The 26,589-nt window shown below is 34.9% G+C and overlaps 1 protein-coding gene across 5 annotated transcripts in view; it reads left to right on the forward strand.

Moving 5' to 3' along the window:
• LOC105429348 (uncharacterized) overlaps window positions 1–25,195 on the forward strand; it is a 39,952-nt gene extending 14,757 nt beyond the window's left edge. Inside the window, exons 2-4 of one of the 5 annotated variants that reach the window (XM_089074539.1) lie at window positions 2,113–2,317; window positions 3,064–3,178; window positions 24,645–25,195. In XM_089074539.1, the coding sequence (XP_088930665.1) occupies window positions 2,113–2,317; window positions 3,064–3,178; window positions 24,645–24,783 (459 nt within the window). In that variant the 3' untranslated portion in view covers window positions 24,784–25,195. Of the gene's footprint in view, window positions 1–2,112; window positions 2,318–3,063; window positions 3,179–6,030; window positions 8,236–24,644 lie in introns of those variants that run through there. The other 4 variants (XR_968082.2, XR_016138726.1, XR_016138727.1 and 1 more) reach the window with 4 other exon arrangements.
• The last annotated feature ends 1,394 nt before the right edge of the window (window positions 25,196–26,589 follow it).

Raw genomic sequence — 26,589 nt, forward strand, 5'->3', positions numbered from 1 at the left:
TAGATACTTCGTTTAATAAATTCAGAGTGTGTATTTAAAAGGTTACCATAGCCATTGGCTGGATATTGAATGAAATTTCATTATAACGAAAATGTTACACCGGTGTTCGTTGCAACGGAATTTCATTGTATATTCAATAAGAGCTTTACGCATTTTAATGCTATTTGCAACGTTGAACGAATGTTGAGCTTACATTGAATTCTGCGTCACTTTGGAGAAGCAGAGAGCAGAGAGAAAAATATCGTTAACGGGAACATTTTATATCTTTATAATTCCATTTATTGATTTTATCTAATGCAAACGCGATATTTTGTTTGTTAGCCAAAAAGCGGCTGCGAAAGTCGTATAACGAAGTCATTTTTTCACGACTGCGAAATAGTTCACAATTAGGTGTTCTACTTGATATTCGATAAAATTTCATTTCACATGCAAAACTTATCGATCCAATTATTTTTACATACAATGATTTGTTTAACATATATTTACGTTACATTTTCATATGATGAATTTATATGCATGTATTTTACGCGCGTAATGCAGGCTTTTTACGCGTTGATATTAAATCTTTATTTATATGACGGTATGAAACAGATGTAACAAATAAGAAACAATTTACATTTTTTGCTTACAAAATATAAACTGTTATTTTATATAATGTTGCAAAAATAAATAAATTTTAATAAATTTTAATTATAGATAAAATTTCTTGTCTCTTTAAATTTTGCTAAATTTTTAACATTTTGTAACTTCATCTCTCTATTCTACATCTCTTATTAAAGTTATAATAATACATCTTGTATTAAAATAAAATAATTGTGAGGATTGTTCCGAAAATAGAATTTTTAATTAATGATACGCTTGTTTTGTACTTTGAGATGACTTTAGTTATAAATGATTCTACTTCTTCTAGATAATTTCACTATTTATAATTTCAGTATTAATTGTATTAATGTATTTAATTGTAGTTTTCTAATCCGACAACGAAAATATTTTCGCGTTGCTATTGAAATTTTATATTTTGTTTTAATTTTTATATTATCTAATTAGTGATAAATAAACAAAAATTCTAGGAAAATAGTCATTAATTTAATATCTCATATATTTTCCTTTCAGGAAATGCATAGATCATATTATATAACATGGTCAACAGATATTACACAACATTGGTCAAGAATAGATATAGCTCCGGTCACTTGACACTTGAATAATATTTGTAATTCGATTAAACAATTCGATCTTATTACAGACATTTGTCTTTCTGTCGGTTAATTATGTTTTATAGTAGACACACCTACTGATGTCCGCTTGCAATGCTATTTGTACGTATTGTAGTTCATAATAATGTAACAATAGTTATAGTTCGATGCGACCCACGCACAAACCACGCAAATTTCGAAACAAATCTCAATTATAACTGAATTTATTGTCCACCAACACAGTTGCAAGAAATGGAGATCAATAAAATTTTCTTTCACTTACTTGCATTTAGTATACTTTTATTGCAAGCTTGATTGATTTTGAATAATTTGTCAATTAAAGTACTTATTTTGTATTGTTCTTGCAAATATGAGAATCAATCAATCAATTGTTTAATTAAATTATTGAAACATTAATACTTTATAAGCTGTGTAAGCAGTCGAAAATAAAACAAATAAATTGCTATATTTTTTTACAATTAGGTATTAAAATTTTTGACCGTTCTTGTAAATTTAAATGGACTTTTATTTTATGGAACTTTAATTTTTGTATCTTAATTAATTAATATTTTTTATTAAATATTAAAGAATTTAGTGAAATAACAGTCATCTTTCATATTTGCTTTGTAAAATGAAAATATTTTATATAATATACGTTACTTAATACACTCTTAATCTTGTATCTCATAATACCTTTAAATTTGAATTTTATTTTTTTTTTCAATTGAAAAAAGATTAAGAGTGTATTAAAAAATACCTGTAAAACTATATAAGCCTATAAAACCCTATAAAAAAATACGTCTAAATTCGAGGTATTTTTTTTTTTTTAATTGAAGAAATACTTCGAATTGAAAGGTACTATGCGACACAACATTAAGAGTATGTACAAGTATTTTGTTGCTTTTTTTTTTGACAGTCTGTGGAAATAGAAGTGCGGGTGACCAATGAGATACCCGTCGTCTCGACGGAAGTAAATGCTGTACAAGATGCAACATCGCTGTACCATCGGACTACTACATCAGCTCCGAGTCGAACCTCCCCGCCAACTCCCACAAATCCACATTCACAATATTTATCGCCGCACGTTTTTCATGGACGGAACTCTCTTTGTTCGGCGAATGGTAAGATTTTTTTTTTTTAGTTATCATTTTACACGTGCAGAAATGAAAACAGAACTTACGTCTTTCTTTCGTCAGTTTTTATTTGTTTTTAATTATTGATGATTGAATGAGAAAAAAACACAATATAACATAACATAAAATATGTACTGTTTATTCACCGTTAGGGATATAAATACTTACAAATGGTTTTCAAAAATAGATTTTAGAAAATTGGAGGAATTTAATATGTGTAAATCTTTATGAATCTCTCTTTACTTGAATTCTTATTTTACGTTATTGAATTAGTAAAGCTCTTAGATTAAATTACATTTTATCTAAAAAGAAACAAATACGAAATAAAACTTTTCACTCGGTATTACAGTACAAGTTTTGAAAAAAATATTTTTCGTTGATATACATCGTTATATACGATAGGCTTAATTGACGTTGACAGAATTGGTTGCCCAACAATAAACTCAGTTTAAAAAAAAAAAAAAAAAAAGAAAAAAAGAAATCGTTTTTTATAGGAAAAAAAAAAAAAATCGAACCGTGTTGTGTGTATCGCATATACGCGGCGGAATTTATCGTCATCACCATTCAATCCCATGCGGCGGTAATCCCTTTAAATCGATGTTTCCTTCGCAAACACCTGCCTTCCAGGCGGCGTGTTCCACGTTTGCCCCCCGGGAAAAGGCGGATTACGCCGCGTAGCGTTGAAGCGCGAGTTTGGTTTCGAAAAATTTCTCTGCACCGTTCGATTATTTCAGATTACACGCGAAGGCGGCGGCCCATGACACTGCGCATCGGTCCTCGTCTGAGTTTCTCGAGCAAGAGCACATCCGCGCCGACCACAACCACAGACGGGGAATGGCGTGCACTTAGGTAAGTCTAATAGAATCTCCCTTGCTGTTTCCCGCAATTTCCGTTTCCCTAGCGGCGTATTTCGGTCGCGATCAACCGCGCCGTCATGTCTAGTCGCGCGCGCGCCCAAATAATAACGAACGGAAATTTCATTGGGAAAGCGGGTTTACATTGTTTTTTTGAAATTGAACAGAGATTTACAGTAAATTATAATTCGTTATAATTCGTGATCTTTTGGACGTTAAACGTTTGAGACTCTCCAGCGCGCTTATGTTGCATGAAATAAATTGCTGACGCAAGCCTGAGACCTAAAACGATTGCGATTTTTTATATATATATATATATATTCTTTAGCGAGGCTTTAACATTTAGCGTTAGAATAGAATCGCTAAAATTAATCATCTAAAAGCGCGTCGTGTTTTTAATGCGTTTCTTTCGCTTTGGCTTTCCTTTACACAGATTGCCGCGTGAATAATTAATTGGTCTCGCCGATCACGGATCCGTACGGGTCCATACTGGAAAACAGATTCATGTATGTATGTTATTATCATGGTAATTTGATCGTGTATGTCACAATTACCATAAATTTGCATGCTGATGAAAGTGATCTTGACTTTGTCGTACAGCCCATATAAATGCGAATGCGCCCTGATCTATCGAAGATCCGACTATACGGGTCGGATAATTATGATTAAAATAACTTCGTAATTAACCAGTCGGTATTTAATAAGAAAATTATTCAAATATATCACAATATCGCACTCGAGTAAGGTGATATGTATTAACGCTCTTTGCGATTACTCTTATCATATCTCTTCTGCTTATCATTTCAATGGTGCGTTTCGTTTTAGCGCGTTTAAAATTCATCTCGTAAAAACATTTAAAAATCTTAACTTATACGAAGAGTTTTAGGATAAAATAAAGACAAGCTAATTTACGAGTATTCTAATAAATTTTATTTGACTTTTAAGCTACACTCTTAATCTGTCAATTATATCAGCAGGATTATTATAGGATATTCCTGGATTACTTATCATTGCATTTCATTGTACGTCATATTGCCTTATCAGATTTTACCCCTTATCAACATCAGAAAGAGAGAAGTACGGACCTATCTTGTTGCGGAATATTCAGTTATTGGTTGGCCCTGTTATTTTGCCCTGTCGGTAACTCAGTGTCTATGTTTTTTGCCAGTATAAAATTTTTCGATATATTGGGCGTGTAGCTTGGTGTAACTAGAGTCTGGCTGATGGTTTCCCTTGTCGTCGGGATAGTTACCGACTGTAAAGTTTAGCTTTCTATCGATCAGTACAAATCGTCTCTTGTACCAAACGAGCCAGTTTTCTTCACCAGTTTTCGCTTGTTGATATCTAAAATATCTGTCATTCTTACTCGATTGGAAAATAAAGTTTAAATATTTACATGGATTTTACACATGGATATGTGTAATTTTTGTGTGAGAATGTGTGACTATATTTCAATTATTAATAATTATGATAATAAAGTTTTATCAAAATAATAAGGTGACCAACCGTCAATCATCTAAAAACATCGACGAGAGAATGATAAGAAAAACAAAAAAGGTGAAGTAGGGTGCGTTACAAATGGTTCGATTTTGAGAATGTGTTTCTCGACCATCTGTCATAGTTGATATAACGTCATAAACTCTGAGGATCAAATTCTATATTGCTAAAGCAGCAATTTAATCCCTCTTACTATATAGTGCAGAACAGCTTGTCATATCAGATAGGGGAACGTTTCATCGTACACTCTCGTTTAATAATATCATATTTTTTTCTTAATAGCTACACTAGAACGACACGAGTAAATAGACACTTTATTATTCAAACATATATTTTTATTTTTTTAAACAAGAAACAGATGATACGAAATATCGTATTTTGCTGCCTCGTTACTTAAATAAAGATTTGCTTTGCGTAATTTGATATGATTTGACGACGACTCCCACTTGGATAATGAGAATCTATTTACTTATGTTCTAGAGTGTCAAGTATGTAGTATGAATCATGATAATTGTATGATAAAGCTATCATAAACATCACTTTGAAATGTTTTTCATAAATGATCATTAATGATCTTTATGATGATAATCATAGAATTATTTGCTTATTTCTTCTTTATGTAAATGTAATCACAATGCACTGTAGATTTGAACAGAACATAACTTCAATTATAATTTTTTCTTGGTAAATGTATTTTTTTTAAATACATTATTATTATTATTATTATATATCTTGCATCAAGTAGTTCGAATGTAATGTAACATTAAAGAGTCTCTTCAATTTTTATTTTTGCCGCAAGTAGAGAGAAATAAATTTCTCTGAAACGGATATTTATTTAAAAAAAAATTATTTAACAATTATAAATATAATGAAACAGAAAACGCAACTGTTTATCATATCAAAAATCGTTTATTGCATCCAAAAGTAATATTATGTCTCATCCGAGCTGGTGGCTCCCGCTATCAGGTGCGCTGGAATCACTTTGAATTCCACCCCATCACGTCAGAATATTCACCGAGATAGTATAATAGTAATTCTTCGTGATGTACTTCTTCGGCAAAAGAAGTATATAACGTCTCTATAATTTTCCAATATATTCTTGAGCCTATTGATAAAAATAAAAAAAATCCTTTCCATCTTACAAATACATACGTACATGCATACATACATTGATCCGACCATAAGAAAGTTGTCTAGTAACCTGGCGCGTCTGACAGCAGCCAGGCATCCTTAGAACTCCGCACGGGTTAGATCGCACGGCATCAAGATGTCGCGGTGATCGAGGAGTCGATGACACGACCCTGCCACGAGGAGTGGCACCCCGTGGCAAAGCTTCGCGCTTTGTTGTGACCGCGACGGCCTTGCGGACGGTCGCGCGCGCGTTTTCGCTCCGCGGGGTGTCCGGCTTCTTCGCAGTTTTCGCGACGGGAGAGGCGACGCACGCGCCCCTCGGCGCCGCTTCGCGCGTGGCTTCTACGCTGAAGTCGTCGCTGATAGTCGCGCGGTAAACGTTGCTACGTGCTGCCGGAGAGGGTTTTTCAGAGCCACTCGACGGTGGCAAGTGAGTCACGCGGATTACGTCGGAAGCATTTTGCCGGAAATTCCGCGGGATTTCGATCGCGTCACGCCCGCCCCCGCGCCCGCGCCCGCGCCCGCCGAGAGCGCGCACGTTTGCGCTCGCCCGGCTTCGTCGCGACAGCCGGCCGCGCGCGGGCACATCGCCGTTAATTCGAGTGGTGTGACGTGAAACAGGCGAGACGCGGACGCAACGTGCAGCGACAGTTTTGCGCCCGCGGTGAAAAGGGGAGCGATAAATATTGCCGCGCGCGCGAGAGCGCTTTTTGACGTTTGACGGCTCCGGTTGTTGATCGAACGCTAATCCGCTGGTGTTGGAAAGTCAATTTGATCGATGTCATTTTATGGGATCAATTATAATTTACGGCAGCTCGACACACTTTTCCATGGATGACTTCCCGCGCGTGACACTCCGATGCCGTTTCGATCAACTTTTGTCGGTCAGCATTTTGGAAGGAACATATGGTGGACGAAGTCGCGCGTTTCGAACAAGTTTTACTATTATATTTACTTGACGTGTGTCTAGTCGTATAAGAAATCACGTGTGAACATTATATCAAGGCTCTATGTATAGCCCGATAACTTTTTCCTACATCGAAAACTTTTCCATTTTCCAAACTTGATTATTACAAGCGATTACACACAACGGAGATGAAAATCCGTATTCTTTTTCGTATTTAAAGTTTTCAGATTTTATTCTTAAAATGTAAAGATATAAATTGTAGTTAATATCTATTAAATTCCGCATTTTATTTATCACTGAATATCTATCGTATTTAAATTTGATTTGTCTAATGTGAAAATCGCGTTACAAAGTCATTATAAGAATTGCATGCATTATATTTAATTTCAAATATGCTATAGCAACATAGAATTAAAAAAGTCAATTTAAACATTAAAATACGAGTCGAAAATACGAGTCAAAATTTCTTTTATTTATTGTTAAACATTATTATTTAGAGAAAATTCGACGATCGGAAATAATTTCTTTGTTTTACATTTTCGATTTTGACATCGCAAGATTGTCGTCTTTTTTTCTGTAACAGAGATAAATTTTGGCGGAAAGTTCGACGAGAAAAGCACATGGGAAATCTTGGGAATTGATGTTCGTTGACCCGGACGATAGTTGGGATGAAGACGATCGTACTTTCGATCGAAAGTACCGAGCGAGACTAATGTGATTCGCGCGCGAAATTGAGATAAACGCCAAAGATTTTCGCGCCAAGGTTTTTCCCTGGACGTTATTAAATTGTGCTTTTCCGCCCGAAACAATTATACCGACAAACACAGTATTAACTGCATCCGGGAAATTCCGTTATATATCAATTATTTGTATTACGAAATATTTTTTTATTTGATATATGTAATAATTTGGAGGCGATCGATATCGTGACAAGATGGAGAAAGTTATCGGTAGATGATTGAGCGAAATAATAATCCAAGTGCGAAACATGCTAAAAGGAGCCGTCATCGCTCCGTCACTTCTCGAAAATAAGTTAACAAAAAAAAATATCGACAGAGTATCGTAAGGAGCAGTCGTATTCTAGAATCGGAGCAGAGGGAAGCGCATTACTTCGTCGTAAACTGAAGCGATCGTAAATGCATTATACGACGCGATCTCGTCGCACGACGAAATATGATTTCCGGACATCGATGCGCGACGCTCTCTCGAGTGCTCTTTTTTCGCGAAGGTACAAATACGTCCGCGCAGCGCAGTAGAAAGCAAGTCGAATGTGGAATAAAGAGCGGAGATCCAATTTGCGCAATATTCAGTTCAGAAATGGATTCCCTCTCAAATGCGGACTGGAAATGCATTGCGTGCATCGTAAGTAAAATGGACAAGGTGCCCAGTCGGGTTCTGGTGGCGATTTCCGGTCCGACGGTGGAACTTCTTCGGGCGTGAATCGTCGTTGCTTTTGGGCAATTGTAACGGGCGATTTTCAGCTATCGCAAACCGTATTTTGAAATCCAGTGTTTACGGTATATAAACGCATTTTTCGGTTTTTATACAGCTTGTTTTTAATCCTCTTTTCTCGTTGGATATTTTTATTTCCGCATTTTTTCGCGCAGAACGGCAGATGTCCATGATTTTTGTCGCATGATAAGCACAGAAATCGAGGCTTAAGTGTCCGTGAAAGCCTACAAATTAACAGACTTTTTGAGAGAGAAATTTCTGCCTCTATTATTTCTGACACTTTATTAATGGGGGAAGGGTCATACCTCGCGTCGACGCTCGTTATTGTTTTTTTTTTTTGTGTGTTAAGAACGGGCAACAAAATTGTGCTTGACATATTTCAGAAGCCTGAAATATTACGAAACATTTCATTATTTTTGAATTTTTGTTATTTGTACGCCATTTAATTCATATCAGCGTTCATAAAATTGAGATAATAATTGCTTTTTTTTTTTTTTTTCATCCATTCTCTTTTCATCTTTTTAAAACCATTGAAGAGAAACATAGTTCTATGCTCGCTAATATATATAAAACATGAAGTTCCGAGTTAATTAAAAAGCTGAATTTTAAGTTTTAAGAAAGTTAGCCCTGCCAACAAGATACATCGCGTTGTGGAACCCACTCTTCGCTCAACTGCTTTGGATAATTTTTTACAGCAACGGCTTTAAGAAAGAATATAACCGAAAGGTTACCCGGTGGCTTTACTATACTTTGTGTAAGATTGTCTTTAAGGAATCGACCACGGGGACAATCACAGTTTCTTTTTATTTATTTAAGTAATTTAATACCCTGCTACTAATGCCGCGTACGCGTATTGGAGAGAAATTCTGCGTGTAATAAGCTCTTTAAAATCGGATCGCTCTGCGTTTGAACGTTCAAAGCGAAAAAGCTTTTTCGGAATAAGCATGATTGAATGAATGACAGCGTAGAGAAATTTGAAATAAAAATAAAAAATTGAAAATCCTTTCCGTGCATTTTCAGTTTTAAAGGGCGCGAAAAAATCGTGTGGCGATCTCCATTACCAATTTGTGAGATTTTATACAATTTTGCCGTTAGTATGGAAAATTGTGTTGCAATGAAAGACATCTCCTTTCCCCCTGTCTTCTTTTCACATGATTCACTTTTGAAGAAAATCGTCTTTCATAATAATCGCCTGTTTTGCGATACATCTGGAGACGAGGCTGACGCATATTAGATTGCGTATCTGCATTATGAAATTTATGTACATTTATGATGTTTTAATGTAATATTTTTATTCTTTTTGTGTGTTCTTCTTGAATGTCACGACGGCAATGGTAGTTATCTGCATTTTCTTGTCGTGCCGTAGGACAAATGAGGAAAAAAGTTTCTTTGAGCAAAGTTTCGCATTTCTTTCCCTGCGCGGAATCATGGCTCTCTCTCTCTCTCTCTCTCTCTCTCTCTCTCTCTCTCTTTCTCTTTCTTTTTCTTTTTTTTTCATAGTTATTTCCCTTCTGCCGGCACAATAATGGAATAAGGATTCTGTTTTATGGCGGTTCGCAGTTTTGTGGTGGCTATGGCGGCATGATAACCTGTGAACTGAAACGCAACGAGTTACATCCGCGATAGCGTTGCGTCGCAGTGCGCATTTCGAAACCTATTACCCCTCGTATTTTCCGCTTTTATTAACAATTGCATTTGCACGAGGCGGCCGTGTTGTGACGTATATTTGGGGAAATTGGCGTGATTGTCGAATGTATCGTCGCAAAAATACAAATATCGATTTTACCTCCTTGACAAATTAAAATTCTCATGTACTTTGTAATGCTAAATGAGTCACGTGTTAACTCTCTCATTAATTTATTCTATTCATAATGAAGCATGTAATCGACAGCCAGACCAGCCAGATTTACAATGAGAAATTATTTAATTTGTATTTTGCTAAAAAAAAAAAAACATATATTACGCGACAAAAACGCGAAGGCAAGCAAATTTTCAAAATCTTACATGGATAATAATTCTTTGTAATTTTTATCTTTTAAATATGGTTTAGTGCATCATATCATATTACGTATAAGTCGCTCTGTATAATTCGATCTGTAAAATCGCTTGCGATTCAAACATTCTCTCTTGATTCATCTTTCTTTCTCCTCCATTCATCTTCTTGCATAAAAGACTTTCCTCGAGAGCCTCATTATTGCTCGTGAAAAGTACACAAAAATTTTACAAAACCAGCTGACTATTTTCGCATAAAGAACGATGTGTAATTCTCATTTTTCAGATTGTTTCACGGAATCTACGAAAGATCCATTTATAATGTTCCCAGCAGAATGCCGTTGGAATCCGATCACAGAAATGTCTTAATTGGCGTAACTTTTCTCAGAAAAGAGAGTTGCCTGTGGCAAACGAATTCACAGTTGTTTGAACTCGAACAAGCAAGCTCCAGGTTCGAAAAGTTTCAGCTCGAAGTTCCAGTTAGTTATTCCGAGAAAAAAGCGACGAAAATTTGTTGTAACGCAATTCTGTTAATTGTAGCAACCCCGTTGTGTTTTGTAAAAAATATTGTACATTGTTACATATTCAATTTCTACAACAGTGCTATTGAATTTTGCGTCAATAACGCCGCGAAAGATTTAATATGTTGAAATATAGGGAAATGAATATGATGGTTGAATGCAATAGAATTTATTCACGTATTGAACTGTATTCATAGTATTCAGTATATTCGTAAAATCAATATAGATATCTAATAGAGATTCTAATCTCGTAATGAGAATTTTATTCTTTAGATATTTGATATATTTCAGGCTTTTCCATTATATATATATATATATATATATATAGATATATATATGTATATATATATATATATATATATATATCACATATATAATGGAAAAAGAGAACAATTTTCGCAGGAAATATTCATTCGTTTTTCATATACATATTTTGTTTGAGAGAAAGGAAATTATTGAATTATTGGAAAACAGAATCTCTATTATCGATTAATTCTGTCAGAATTTTCCTCACATATTTTATAACTGCGCGTACTCCTTTTAGACACCTGCGTTCTTTGTCTTTGATCCTTCCTTCTTAACTCACCAAGTCAGTCTCGAGCTTTCGCGTCGTTTCTGCTTCGATCACGATAAAACGGGCACGTTCGCGAGATAAATGCAGCATGCATTATTTCGTTAGCGTTAAAGATAGTTCACCGATTTTCTCGTTCCTTTTGCAGGCAGTGATTTACGTGCCGTCGCTCGTGGATCACCCCATGGAAAATATCGTATTTGTTGCATGTTGCGTGATGGTGTACCGTTCGTTAAGTTTTTCGCGCGGCGCGCTGATTACGTTGTTCTAAAAAAATACGGCGGTACCCGATGTGTTCTTTCGATAGGTGCGTTTTCCATCACTCGTCTCGAAACTATTTACGACGGATTGACGTAAATCCGTTTCCTTCGTACGGTGCTCCTCGCGAACGTTAGAGACACGTAGAAGCCTGCGAACAAATACAAGTAAGATCTCGTTTGTATCACTCTTCGACAAGACAAATCGATTGGACGAGTATTCGATTTGAGGCACTTTATTTGCAGTGATTGATCTCGTGCCTTTTGACATCACGTCGATATATAATTTTATACGATATTATTTTCTTTATTTTCCTTTTTTCTATACTCCCAATAAGATTTTGCAGATACATACGTAAATTTTCTTTTGCTTTATCTTCTAAAAACTGAAAGTGCATTAACGGAAAAGTTAAATGTTGATCATCCACTGGGAACAGTCTAATTTTTACTCTATTGGACGATCCTATCGCATGTTGGTACTGTCTAATTTAGTTGCGAGAGTCAAGACTTAAGTTGAGAATCCATTATGCTCTACACAAGATTGTGCTCTGCTGTCCGATATCGGTCCCAACAATTTAGTTACTTAAGCATAGAAGCGCTTCCGGAAGTATTCAGGAAATGAAATAGTGCGATCGTGAACACGCTAAAAGCGATTTAGAAATCAGAGCGGGACGTATGAAGTTGCGCGAATGAGTTAAGTATCCGACGATGCGAAAAACATCGCGTGACCGTTATTACGTAGCTTTATTGCAAAGCGTGAAAATAAGTGACGCTAGTCCTAGGATTTGCGCAAGGTTGACAGGCGCTGTTGAAACGCCATGGAACGATATGTTTCCTCACATTTGTTTTTCCTCACTTTCATATGATTTCGGCTTCATGTTTATTTCAAACTAGATACATAAAAGTTTGATAATCACGTCCATTGTATTTTATTTTAGAATTTTATTTCCTTTCTACGTGAAAATGATTTATAATTAAAGAAAAATTACGCGAAGCGCAATTCAAACAATGTCGGACGAACATTGAAATAAACCGTATAAAATCCATCGCGTGCAGTTTATTGAAAGATTTTGATATATATTTGATATATATTTGTAGAAGTTGCATTGGAACAATAGTTGTTAATATTGCTTCGATTTTTCGGACGTTCTTTTTATTCATACGAATATTTTATAGCGTGTAGGAAGGAAAAGCTTTATATTCTATGGATTGACATATCAAATAATTCTAAACATGCAGTACTACTATTTTTCTGAAGGAGAAAAAAAGTTATAATCGTAGAAAAAAAATATAGATAGAAGGGGCGTACGTATATTTATGATGAATACACACTTTGTAATATTATTCTTTAAGTTTTGAGTAATTTTATTAATTATAAAACCGTTTAAAGAATCGTTATTTTCAAGTATTACGCATTAACGTTGATATTAAGCAAGTTAGAGGATTAGTACTGAGACAAGTTGAGAAAAGAAAGTTTTCCATCGATAAAGAATTTTCATCATCGGATGGTTGAATGAAACAATTTGATTTTGTTCTCTAGGGACGATTGTATACGTTAATTACTTTCTGTTCTGCGTGAATCAGCATTGTTTTTTTTTTCAGCTGCGTTGCATGCGCACGATTGCTACGAGATCGAAGATGATTTTGCGTTGAAATTCTGTTTTTTTTTTTTTTTTTTTTTTTTTTTTTTTTTTTTTTTTTTTTATGCAAATATCTACATTTCTTACATTCGCTTTTATGGATATAGCGCCTTACCTGTATTCTGAATTCCTAGTCAGATCGCATGAATTTTTCAGAGATCAAATCTTCGAAATGTGCAAACATAGCGTAAGGCGAAAAAATCAGTTTACAGTTCTGTCACGTTACAGTAAATTTTTAACAAAAATATATCCTTAATATTTATTACATATAACATTTGATTTAATTGTTGTTTAAACTATTTATTATTAACTTTTAATTACAAGATTTATTTGACAATTATAAAATCTAGATTCCCTATATTGCAAAATGGAAGAAAAATATTTGAGAAAAATCTAATCTTAAAATATATTTGAAATTATTTTACTTTTACTTGTTTATAGATTTATATACTGTTTTTATATGCGTTCGTATCTTAGTTTTGTTATATATTTTGTTCAATAATTATGATTCTGTATCCACAGGTAAAAGTCATTTAAAATGTAACTATTGTTGTGCATGCAACGTCTTAATGTAATTTTCTTTGTATTCGCGATAATTAAGATCTACGCAGAGATTCTAGTCTGCTCTTCGCTTAAGGTTCAATATATATATTCAAATATTCGCATAGCTTCGCTTAACGTGGTGCATTCACAATGCTATGCCAGTTAATGCAATTAAGGCTTTACAATGATTAAATTCGCTTTGGTTCCCATTCGAAACTATTTCGCATTTGTCTTCCAATCGGCTAATTTACATATACACATTGTTTACGTTATTCGATATATCTTTAGACCTTTAGTTAGAATCATGCACCGTTCATTTTCAAACGCTGAAAATAGACTTAATTCACGGCGCGCGTGCCTATAATAAAAGGTGTACTTGTAATTCCACCTCGCGGCGATGATGCGTCCGTACGTTATTTCATTTTGACTTGATTGCAAAAACAATTATCACAATTGGCATTGGAAGTATCAGCAGTGTAATTTATATGGTTCAGTCTACCGTAAAACAATGCGTGCTGTCGATATAACGCGAAATAATGTACCGTCACGCTGTGATATATCAACGTTCATTTCTGCTTACAGGAAAACATATCCATTCCAGTGGGAATTTTATGTGTAAAATATAATTTTTATCTTACCACGAGATAAGCCTGCATTTTATACAATTTCTTTGCATGCGGCGCAACGACCAAGGAGCTCGAAACGATCTTTTTTACGTAGGCCTAAAATCTAGCATGTGTTCCTCGCGTGTTCGATGGTGTGTTCACAATATCTACTTGATCATACAATATATATTGTACGAAGCTTTTAAGCTGTGTACATATGTGTTGTTTGTGAAAGAAAGACAGAGTTTAACGTTGTGCGACTTGTTTACCGAGAATACACGTTACCAACAATAACATATTATAACATATTATTATACAATAATATATTGCAAGCAAGAATGAAGCTAATAAATTGATCTTGATCGATTATTGAAATACTAATTCTAATCAAGAACTATTATTTCGCTTTTGATTATTCTAAATTATGGTAAAATTGAAGCTATTTTATTTTTATCCTTTTATTATCGTAAACTCAGATTCACGGAATGAACTTTGAAATATTCTGTGCTATTTAAATGCTGTAGAATTTAAAAAAGTAGTCGCTCACGTAATCAAAAGTTAAAATATCGGAAAAATTTGGATATAAAAGCAAAACATGTATATGACTCTTTATAAAAAATATTATTTTACTTTTTAATGAACTTGGAGCGATATCGTACATGTTTTTATATAATAAAAATAATCATTGTTGCAAAATTTGATCGCTACGTATTTGCAATTTTATCGATATTGTAATAACGTGATTTTTTTATTCTCACGCATCGTGCTCTTCAATGTATGTAGGTATTACGGCTGATATTTACGATGAGTGATGACGGCTGGAAATATGATTAATTGCTAAGTATTACGCCTGAATTATCATACGCACCGATGCATCACGAGCCATGTAATTGCTACTTTTAATGGAGTATTCAAATTGTAATAGATAATACAATGCAAGATAAAACTAATTAATTTTATCTTATAAATTATAATTATTGTTCACGAGTGAACGATTAATAATAGCGAAATTGTATATTAAATAATTGAATAGTTTTATATATATATATATATATATATATTATATATACAAGATATTCAATAATAATCATCTTTCATGAGACCGCAATGATCCGTTTCTCGTGTACACATCTTCGACATTCTGAGCAACTGTGAATGTTATCTGCGCTATTTCTTTGCGCGAATGCTCATTCATTCGTGAATTTATATAAATTACTAACTCTTCATTTATACGCTAATGGTAAAGAATTTTTCTATTCAATATAACCCGCTTTACCTGTTTACAAAAATGACTATTGTACGATTATTATCAGATACCCTATATATGTATATTTAGTACTGTAAATACTTCTAATTACATCGGTAAATTATTAATTTGATTCAGTGCTAAACAAAACTATTTGTCCTATTTTCCAGTAAAGATTATAATACTTTGCAATTATAATAAATTCACATCACGCGATTACAGATAATTACAATTTAAATAGCTAATTTATATATAAATATAAATATATAATACTACAATATTATAAATACAATATTATAAATATATAATACTACTATTGTACAAATCAAAATTGGATGTATTCATCCATATTGCAAATCAATGTGTCATATATGTATGTCATTATTTAGCAGTCTAGACACATTTTCTCTTCATATTCTTAGTGTCTACGGATAAATGGTAGGGTCGACACGAATACCAATGGCTTCCCCCCCTTTTTTTTTTAGGGAATTGGAAATGGCATCTCTCACTTGGGTTTAGTTGTTTGATTTCCCGAGGGGATGTGTCTTTTTTTTGTGAATTTTTTTGAATAAACAACAGCTTTGTGCTTTGATGATAGTGAAACGAATGATTGAAAGTTCCGATTCTCTCTTGTTTCATGACATCATTCATACATTTTACAAAACATTTTTGTGAGCGAACAGAAACAAGTAAGATATGCGTAAAAAAAGTGAAAAATATAAGCTGGGTTAAAAATTTGAAGCTACCTACATTTTATACATTCTTAATTTCTCAGTATTTTTGAGAGAGAAGGAGAATAATATTTTTTTGGCACGATTTCCTTGTTTTTAGATCGTGGAATTTAATACTGTATAAGTAAGCAGAAAGTAGTGCATTAGTTTCTAACGCAAACACTGAAATGTTAGTTTTAGCCATCAACCTTCTAAAATGTCAAATAAGTACATTTACCTGCGAACATTGTCGCGTAAACTAACTTGGTGTTGTATAATTGAATTACAACCGGAAAGTACTTTTAACTAACACGGCACTAACTACTTTGTAACGTACGAACTCCGGGCTACTAATGACATACTTCCACTCGAAATGATCAAAGAAAATATCGCGAAATTTGTGGTGTAATAAAAACGCGCGAGACATTTTGTCTTTATCGTCGATTTACATGAGTTTTCCCTTTTCTTTTCCGAAGCGACAGCGGTAAGCGAGTCGTGTTATTTCGTTCAAAGACTGATTCCGTTACCTATTCAAGAGAGAAATCGCGTCATCAGCAATTCAGTGTTGTTTTCAGGATTCAGCACGTATTTATGTTATATTCAGCAACCTGTAGCAAGTGAAGCCTGACTGTGGTTAGATCAGGCTTACTTAAGTAAATTTAATTATTGATATATATGTTTTCCTTTAGTATATAATTTAATATAAAATCTTGATATGAAAATATTAACATTAAATGAAAAATGACACTTTTTATTAATAAACGAGGTTAAGATTAAATATATAATTTGCGCACCGTTTACAGCGTTCATTTTAGCTTTATTATTGTCCATCGATATGAAAAATTAAAAGGAATGAATCGATGAAACGCGTGATAAAAAAGACATTTATGATCGAAAGCAAATTATGAAATATTAAATCACAGGATTACAACATTACAAAATATTCGCGTGTATAATAAATGGAATATGAAAAGAAATTTATTCACGATTAAATTTAAGGCAACAATTTGTTTTGGTGAAAATTGGATAGGAGATGTTCCTCTATCAGGATCCAACGTGTGTTTTAATATTCACGCCAGATTGCCTTTCTAATCGGAATGCGCCGGCACGCGTATAGATTAGTTTATCTAGTAAAGTTGTTCTCGTCCAGTTGTTGTCCGAACGCTTTGCTTCCTGACCGCAAATCAGTCAGAAACTGTATTTACGAGCCCGCCCTCTATCCCGTCTGTCTTTTGTAACAATTGCAACTAATCGCACTACCACTCGCCGCGCTTAATATCTCATCTCAACTGCTCTCTATATATATAAGTTCTCCATGTGTGCCATAATGCCATACAATTTTCCGAGCGAAGTGCCGACCGTCGCGAAATGGCGATTGTCATTAAGCGCTTCATTCACGTGTTCTACGCGTGAACTTTGTCGTTAACTCCGTTGAATACGCTCGACCTTAACGCGCACGCGCGCGCGTTACAATACAGGCTCTCGTGAGCTGCGCTGCACGTAGGAATGATGCCGGCCGGCGTTCGCCTTTGTTGCGAACTACTCATTGGTATGCACCTTGTCGCAGGTTTGACCGGAGCGCGAAGAGCGCTTCGTATCTAGAGCGATAAGCAACTGTAGTTCAGTCAGCGTGCATAATTAACGTTCGTTGAAGAATTCGTAATTTACCTGGCGCGAATTGTCGAGCTTAACATTATTTGTTTTCTCTCAAACGACGACGCGGGGGGAGGAGCGGAGGTGTATTAAATAAGACGCTACAGCGGCATGCAAATAATTTAAATTAGCCATTTGACTAAAGCGACTCTCTCTGTTTGATTGAGCCGGCTCTGAATCCACAATTCCATTTTCCATTGAATCTGAACCGCGCATCCGCGATATTCGTGTTTATGTATGTATGTAAATCGTCGCGATTGCAGCGTCGAGCATACCGTAGGCGAAACTTTGATGGACTCTTGCAAGCCCCAGCGAGCACTTTTGCCATACTGAGGGAGGTTGGATCATGTCATGGATAAACTTCTATTTTCGAGACACACCGGAGAATCGATGTTTCTCTCGGTGAGGACGGAACAACCGCTTAAATAAGTCGCTCATTGAAGAGACGACTCCTCTTCCGTCATTTGTCGAAAGCCTCTCGTATAAATGTTAATTAGTAGTAGATAACAATGTACCGTTGTACCTACAATTAGTTGATTAACTATAGAAGTACGCTGTTGTCAGTGCTAATTTCTAGAAATGCTCGACGCTAGGAATTCGACGCATTCAAAATCACGCTCATCGATTGGTGCTTATATTACCGTGTGAATCATTTCTAACCAGATAGAGCGATTTGGAATCAATTCGACAAAGGGTTTGTCACACGCGCGCCCAATAATACGAGCCCTTAGTTGTCGCGCACGATGGTAAACAAGGCAATATTGCAGGCTTTGTAATAAATGTGCAATAAATCCTTTCGGCAATACATCGGGACGCGTATGTTATTATTGCGAGCATATCTATTTTGTTTAAAGTAAATTTAAATTTTATTCAAATTGTTTGAATAAATCGATCTTTAATTGGCATTTAAAATGGTTTGATTTAAATATCTCGTAATTGTTCCGTTTCCATTCTGAGTGGTTGTATGAAAAAGAAACGTTGTATATTGTTGCATTGTTTCATTAATTTATAAATCGTAAAATAGACTTTTTTTTTCTCCGTCACTTTTGTCCGAGACAAATATTTTTCTGTTCTTTTTCATAGAACAGGATATTGCTAAAAATAAATAAGTTAAATTGATTTGATGATGAGTGACGATCAGTTCGATACCTTCGCATTTGATTATATTCATCTATAAAAAAAGAATACTACTTCGAACTGTCACGAAATGAAGAAACATTTCATTGAATTACGGGAGAAGAAAGGTTCGCTCTTGCAATATCTCCTTCTCGTTATTATCCATATTGTAGATGCTTAATTTTCTTATCGATTCGTTGATACCGTGCGATAGCTTCTTTCCAAGAATTAATAATTTCGATGTGCCTCATCTTGATTTTTCAGCGTTCAGGATATCCGTTATCTGATCGTATCGCGCGACCGAACCATTGCCGGCTCTGAAATGAACCGTCGGCCGATTAGACGATAATTGGGCTCAGCTCGTTGCATCCAGCTGAAGGGTTACGCGAGTTATATTGGATCTGATCGTGGAGAATTGGGTCGAAAATGGGAACAAGTTGAAGGATCGCGTAGGCGTGTAGGTAACATTCAGACCTAAGTGAACTAAGAATAAATATATGAAAACGTTATAGAAAACGTTTTTGTTCGTTATCTTTTGCTCTCCACGAGTTTTCTCTCGTCGCTAACAACAATGAAAAATTCGATCATCTCATGTCTTTTCACGTTGCCCTCAGAAGGGCAAATTCCTCTCGTGAGGTTTCTTGCTTTCGTGGAGTTTACAATGTTGCACCCCCAATCGTTAAATTGTCGACGGTTAATCGCTACGAGCGAAAGGAGAACCCGTCGGCATGAATATGAAACCTTGTCGACGATCTTCTCTTTTCTCATGATTATTACAGCATTGTAACCGAAGGAAAACAATTTTGAAGGAAAACAAATTTCTTTTTGCATCAAGTTTTTGTAAGATGACAGATAATGCAAAGGTATTTCTTTTTCTGAAGATTGTTTATCCTCGTTTATTTCTTTTAGATATATGGTAGATGAAGGTCGTCGTATTTCTCGATAATTTCAGAAAGTGCTCCTTTAATCAAACCTACAATACGTCGAATGACGCTCATGTGTGCAGACTTGTATTGATTCGAGTTGGTTTGACATGACGCGATCCTATGAGATAACAGAGAGACAAAGCGATTATTATCGCGCAAGGTATATGTGTGTGTATGTACATGTAAATTTGCATGCACGTGTACGTTAGCAACTGCATTACATTTTTCTTATTTATTTTGTGCTTTATGTTTAATGGGATCTTGTTGAAAAAAGTAAATTACAAAATTTTATTTAAATAAGACGTTATTATATTCAGCGCATTCGTTTAAAAAATTACAATTTTTTTCTTAAATTTGTGTTGACATATATAAACTTAACTTGCATTTTCCATATTCTGAGTTTTAATATTTTATTGTATTTGGCACCTGCGTTTTTTTTTTTTTTTTTTTTTTATCAAGAAAGAGGAATTTTATGTTATATGTATGACATATCAATGACGTAAGTGATAAAAAAAAATTCGAGAGCTTGAATAGAGCTCTCAAAGTGATGAAATCGTATATATCACAAATATAAATTTGTATGGTAACCCCTCACAAAAATCCCCTCGTATTTCCTATTTTCTTTAGTAATACTCGTGTATGTCGTATTTCGTATGGGATAATAAATGTTTGAAGAGTGAAGGAAGGCCATCGCGTCCCTTCCACGTCACTCTTCCAATAAACTTGTACTTGTTGCCACGACGTAGCGATCCTTAAATTAGGGTTGGAAGAGAAATAAATCGATGTACAAAATTGTTTGGGGTTTGTTGGCTCCTTGTGATGATTGGTGGATGGATGAAAATAGACTACAATTTGTGCTTAATTTTCTCATCCTTCGCAGTTTAATAATATTGGAAAAATATTGTATATTGGAAAATTAATTATAGAATTACTGTATAAAAACATCATTGTAAATATATTTGGAATTAATGTATATTATTATATACTAAACACAGTAATATACGAGATAAATTAAACTTTGAACTTCAAATTTAGCTGTCATAAAAGGGATATCTCAAAAGAGATATTTTAAATTTGCACTTGAAGATATATATATATATATATATATATATATATTTCGTAGAAATATATATTCTTATTAATTCGTATTTTACTTTGTGAAATTATAGAAATATGATGTTCACTGTACTAAAAGTAGATTTTTATATTTTATTTCTTTACGATAAAAATGATATAATATCGTGAGCGGTTTTAATGAAGTTACAAAATCTTTCTCTAGCAACTTTCTTTTCTCTCTTTTCTTTAGATTTCTCTTTTTAACTGTCATCTCCACCAATGTTACGTAATGAAGTATGATATTTATGTTCTAAATTATGAACTGACGTAAATTTATTAGATGTAAATTTATTAAAATCTAAGCGTCCCCTTCTATCTGCTTTTGCCACTTGTTGCTGTTAAAATATTCAAAATTATCCAGTTACATCTTGCGAAGCAGTTAACAATTTTCATAGTATAGGTGTTACATTCGAATGACAAGCTTCTGCTCAGTCCTTTATGCAATCTCCTATATTTCACTTAATTCATAATATCGAAGCTCGAGTTAAGTCCGTCTGAAGTGCCGTATTCGCTGATATTTCACTGTCGTTTCATCAACTTCGTTTTTTCCCTCGCAATAAATTATTACATTAATTAAAGTCCAGGGAGCATTTCTGTACGCGCGGATGTGTTCGAATGAATCTTGTTGAGGTTGAGGGAAAGAGGAAGCAACCCAGACGAGTACTAATGACCTCCACCTCTCTGCGTGTATAATATCGCGCGAACAAGATTGCTCGAGAATTTCAAAGAATCCCTCTAATTATTTTAAAAAGAGGGAAAGTAGTAGTACCGGCGTCCGGAAGTCATTTTGATCGATTGTACCTTTTATATCATGTTTTTATTATCTTTCAGGATTTATTGATGTTAATCTTTTCTTCTAAAAGATTTTTCTTTTATGATGCTAATCTCTAAATTATTTTACATTTCTCTCGTAAGATATTTCTTCCTTTCGTGGAGTTTCCAATAACCTAGTGGTTGCGCCCTAGGTTTATTTTATAGTTTCTATTATATTTTTGCGTCAGTTGACTTAACATTTCCAATAATAATAATGAGCTTCTTCTTTACATTGTAGCGATTATTAGCTAAATTTGTAGAGTTTCTTATAAAAAGAAGACTTCAACCTAAGCTTATATTTTATGCTTTTACTTATGATGGTATGTTTTATTATATTATGATAATATGTTTACACGCTGTATAATTAACTTAAAAATAGATAAAGTTGATTTTTTATACTATAATACTTACAATTTGCATATAATATATATATATATATATATATATATATATATATACATATGATTAAAAAAAATTATATTTAAATATTTGTGTTAAAAGAAAAACACGAAAAGTATTTTTTTTTATTTTTATTTTTTTTTAATTCATTTTTAGTATGTAATATGTTCAGCATTAAATTAAATAATTTGGTTATGGCATAGTATGAATACGGTTTCAACATTTACTGAAAGATAATAATTCCAATTTTAATAATAGCATTTTTAATATGTGTTATATATCTCACATAAGAGAATAAATTTTTCATGAATAAAAATTAAATATGCCGGAAATGTAGAACTTAGTGAAGATAATAACTCTATTTTTAATGTAACACGCTGTTTCTTAATATACGTGCATTTTATATATATATATATATATAACTTTTGCATAAGAATTAAATACGTCAAAGTATATAAAATTCTATGAAATTTAATATGTATTAAATATTTAGAGTTTTATATTACATTTAATGAAGATTAGTTAATATAAAAAATACGTAGAAGAAGAGCGATGTTTTGAAATGCACTTACAACAAGAGCTACACTATCATTATATATGATATATATATATATATGTAATTCTCTTATAATTTTGCCATTTATTACACTCGCTCTAGTCGCTGCTATTATTTAATATAATAGTATCGCCTGCTGATCGTCGTGACGAAAGGTATTATTATGATAATCTTATCGTGTATGCATGCATTGTTTATCGATTTCGAGTTAGCGATGTCGTGGCTCGTCCCGAATCGGAATTACGGCTTCGCTCTAATGCGTGACGAGTCGTCAACCGCTCAGAATAAAAGTTGGCCACGACATAATTTCCTGCCCACCACCGGTGGCTCTCATAAAGCCCAGGTAGGTTTATGAGCTGGAAGATATTTTCTCCCAGTCTCTCTTTTACGATCGTCCCGAGAATCTTTTTTTGCGCCGCTTGCGTGGAATAGTTTGTTCTTAAGATCCGCGCGCGATCTTAAAAGAAAACCCGTCGCGAAAATGCTCCATAAGGAAGAAACTGCTCCCCAGATTATCTTTATTTCGTTTTTTTTTTTTTTTTCACGTGTTATCGCGCATTCAGACATCGGGATTAGGGAAACCATTGAATTATTATTAATCTCGGAAAAAAAAATTGATTAAATCAAGTAACGAGACAGTATGTCGTGATAGAAGTGATTTAAATGCTGATCGTACACATTATTCTATTTTATTTCGCAGATGAGAGTTTTCATCGGGAATGTTCGTTATGTATAAAAATGGCATATACATTAGCTTGACATCGAAGTATAATCGTTAAATTTCTTATTCCATTTCCCTCTCTCTCTCTCTCTCTCTCTCTCTCTCTCTCTCTCTCTCTCTCTCTCTCTCTTTTTTACGTTCTTTTTGCAGAAATAAATGTAATTAATGTCAGAAATAGCTAATTTTATATGCGAAAAGTATGGACTTGATATTTGAAATTTCTTGGAATATCTGCTTTGCCAAATGCAAATGGTAACTGGTCTCGTACTTCTTGAATATTATAGACACGAATAAAACAGCATTAGACAGCCATATATTACACGCCATAAATGGTATCGCTAGGTAAAGATGTGGATAAGTACTAATACCGTGTGTCTATAGAACATATCATGTGAACATCGAGGCATCTGATATCAAATTGCGCACATCGTCTATATATATATATTGATAGCTCTTACTGAGCTAGCGGTATAACGTCGCTTGGGAACGGGAAGAACCTTACGTCCCTATCGTATCCTCTATAGTGCCTCATCTTGCCTTGGCGCCATTACCGTGCCGGGCAAGTGTACCGTGAGCTTTTTCTAGTCTTCGTCCATGCCATACCATAGAGCACCATAAACGCTCTTACAAAAAAGCCGCGCGATGTTAGAAACTATATTAGTCTACGTGCACCGTGCGTTACTTCACTTTGCGCTTTCTAGCTGCGAAGCGTCGCGTTATCCATGTTAGCTCCGCGTGGGGAATACATAAATTATATCTTCTTATAAGAGAAATGGGTTTTTCGTTAGGCGAATACATTATATACAAAAGAGAATAAACACGGAGATATACGTATTTAGAAAAATGTATATACTGCGATTTTATTTCGTTCCATTTCTTGTCTTTATTGGCGTATACAACCATGTCTTTATATATAAGCTGACTTTGTACTTGTGTGTATTATTATCGAAATCTGTCAAAGTAATTGTAAAGCTTAGAATGTGGGTTCCACAATGCGACAATTGTTACAAGATAACGACGCACCTGATTTTATTCCCGGTAGAAATGGTCGCGTGACATTTACGAGAATTCCCGATTGTTCAATTTCAGATGGAAATTACGAGTATCCAGGACTAGAACATCGCCGCACGATGGCAATTATGTTAACTGTATGCAAATATTAGGTGATGCTATTCAGTCGATTATTGTAAATGTTAGGAACAATAGGAAAGCTTACGCGTTCACGTAAATGAACGTGGTTACCTCAGTGGTGAGGGACCGATCTGTGACTAATAATTTTAAAGTGTTGTTTTTAAGTACTGTCTATTGATGATTTAGTGGTCGTTTAGAAGGTTTGCACTCTGACATTTGCTACACCTCAAAGTGACTACCAATGATCGGAGTTCAATTTGAAACTGTGGCACGAATCAGCGATTTTCTCTCAGATGTCAATGCTTTCGGTTTGGATTTGAACTTTGGACGACTAAACTGACCGTGGATTTCCCGAAGCAAACGACAAGTGCCCTACGGGATATTTGATATGGGAATCTACGTCGATGCTACGCTTTGCCGCTTTATAGCCGCACATCCAAAGCGACTTTTGTTTCTCTGAATTTTTCAGAGAAGTCCACATAACGTATAAAAAAAAAAAAAAAACAAAAGGGATACCAATATAAACAAAACTTGCTACGAGATTTTCAAATCGTTTCGCGAATAATAACATCTGAGGGAAATGGTGAAAGTGGATTTATAGACGATCGAATAGCGAACGACGATCTCGTCGTCGCATCATTATAATCGACCAAGTTTGCGTGATGGTGTACAGTCATCATGATTTAACAGCGCTCGTCGAGTTCGAGAAGAGAGAAGTTCGAAAGAGAGAGATGACGGTGTTGTATGCATACACCACCGCAATTAATTGCGAGGCAGAAGAGAAACTTTTGACGGTTGTAAAAAGAGTCCGCTGAAGTTTCGCGCGTCGCGGAGAGACGCGAAGAGGAGAGTCACTCGGGACCGCTTCGCACTGTTTTTATTAATCGCAAACGTGTATCCTCAAGCGACGAGTTTCGCCCCTCGGAGCTCGATTGGCGATCGAGCGGACGAGAGGGTCCATGCGACGATGATGAAGTGCGACGAGAGGAAGCGCGAGATGTTTTCGCGACGCGCATGCAGCGAGAGTGGCCCGCATCCCGGAATACCGGGATACGGTAACGTGTCCATCGGCGGTCATCTCTGGAAAAAGAGAAATCAGGGACGCACCTCGGCGCCGGTGGTGGGTCACGTGAGACCGCCCGCTATAATCCTGAGAACGAGAAGGAGCTGGCCCGTCGCGCCCACACATTGCCGAAGGTAAGTGATCGATTTCACGTCGTCTCTCGATCTTTGACCTGCTCCTTGCGCGCGCGCGCGCGCGCGTGTGTGTGTGTGTGTGTGTGTGTGTCCGATTAGGTCAGCGCTTTCTCTCGCACTCTTACATCTTTTCGGATCGATAAATTGGCTCGAAAATTTAATTGGACGGTACCTTTGCCCGGCGGCTTTTTAAACATCCAATTTTAAATGGGTCTCCGACTAACTCTGCTGAATACGGATGTTGTGAGAGGTAAAATCTGGTATGGAATATACCAAACGAGAGAAAGTTTTTGTCCACTGTATTTGTGCTTTTAAAGCCCGCAAGTAAGGTGGAGTAAAAAGAAAAATTATCGCAAGTTTTGTCGACGTGAATAACGTTAAATTCCTTGTATTGAGAAATACTGATCTTAAAGCTTAAAGAACGCAAAGCAGTTTCATTTTCTTATCTTCACATTCGACGTTTGTCGGATATTGGCAAGCATGTATTAGCTTTTCTCAGTTAATGCGATACGGATATTTTCCGGATATAATCTAAGTTGTCAAGAGAATTTTTACTTTATATCTTAAAGAGAGAGATATTAACGTTAGATGATTCTATCACCTTTATGTACAAATTTGCGGTGCGAAGTGATTGCTGTATTGACGTTTGACAATTAATTGCTTTCCGGTTTATATCTGAATATCGAATATATATTTGATCGAATAT

This window comes from Pogonomyrmex barbatus, unplaced genomic scaffold (assembly GCF_055798465.1).
Source record: "Pogonomyrmex barbatus isolate J1 unplaced genomic scaffold, ASM5579846v1 scaffold17, whole genome shotgun sequence".
In the NCBI taxonomy this organism is placed as follows: Eukaryota; Metazoa; Arthropoda; class Insecta; order Hymenoptera; family Formicidae; genus Pogonomyrmex; species Pogonomyrmex barbatus.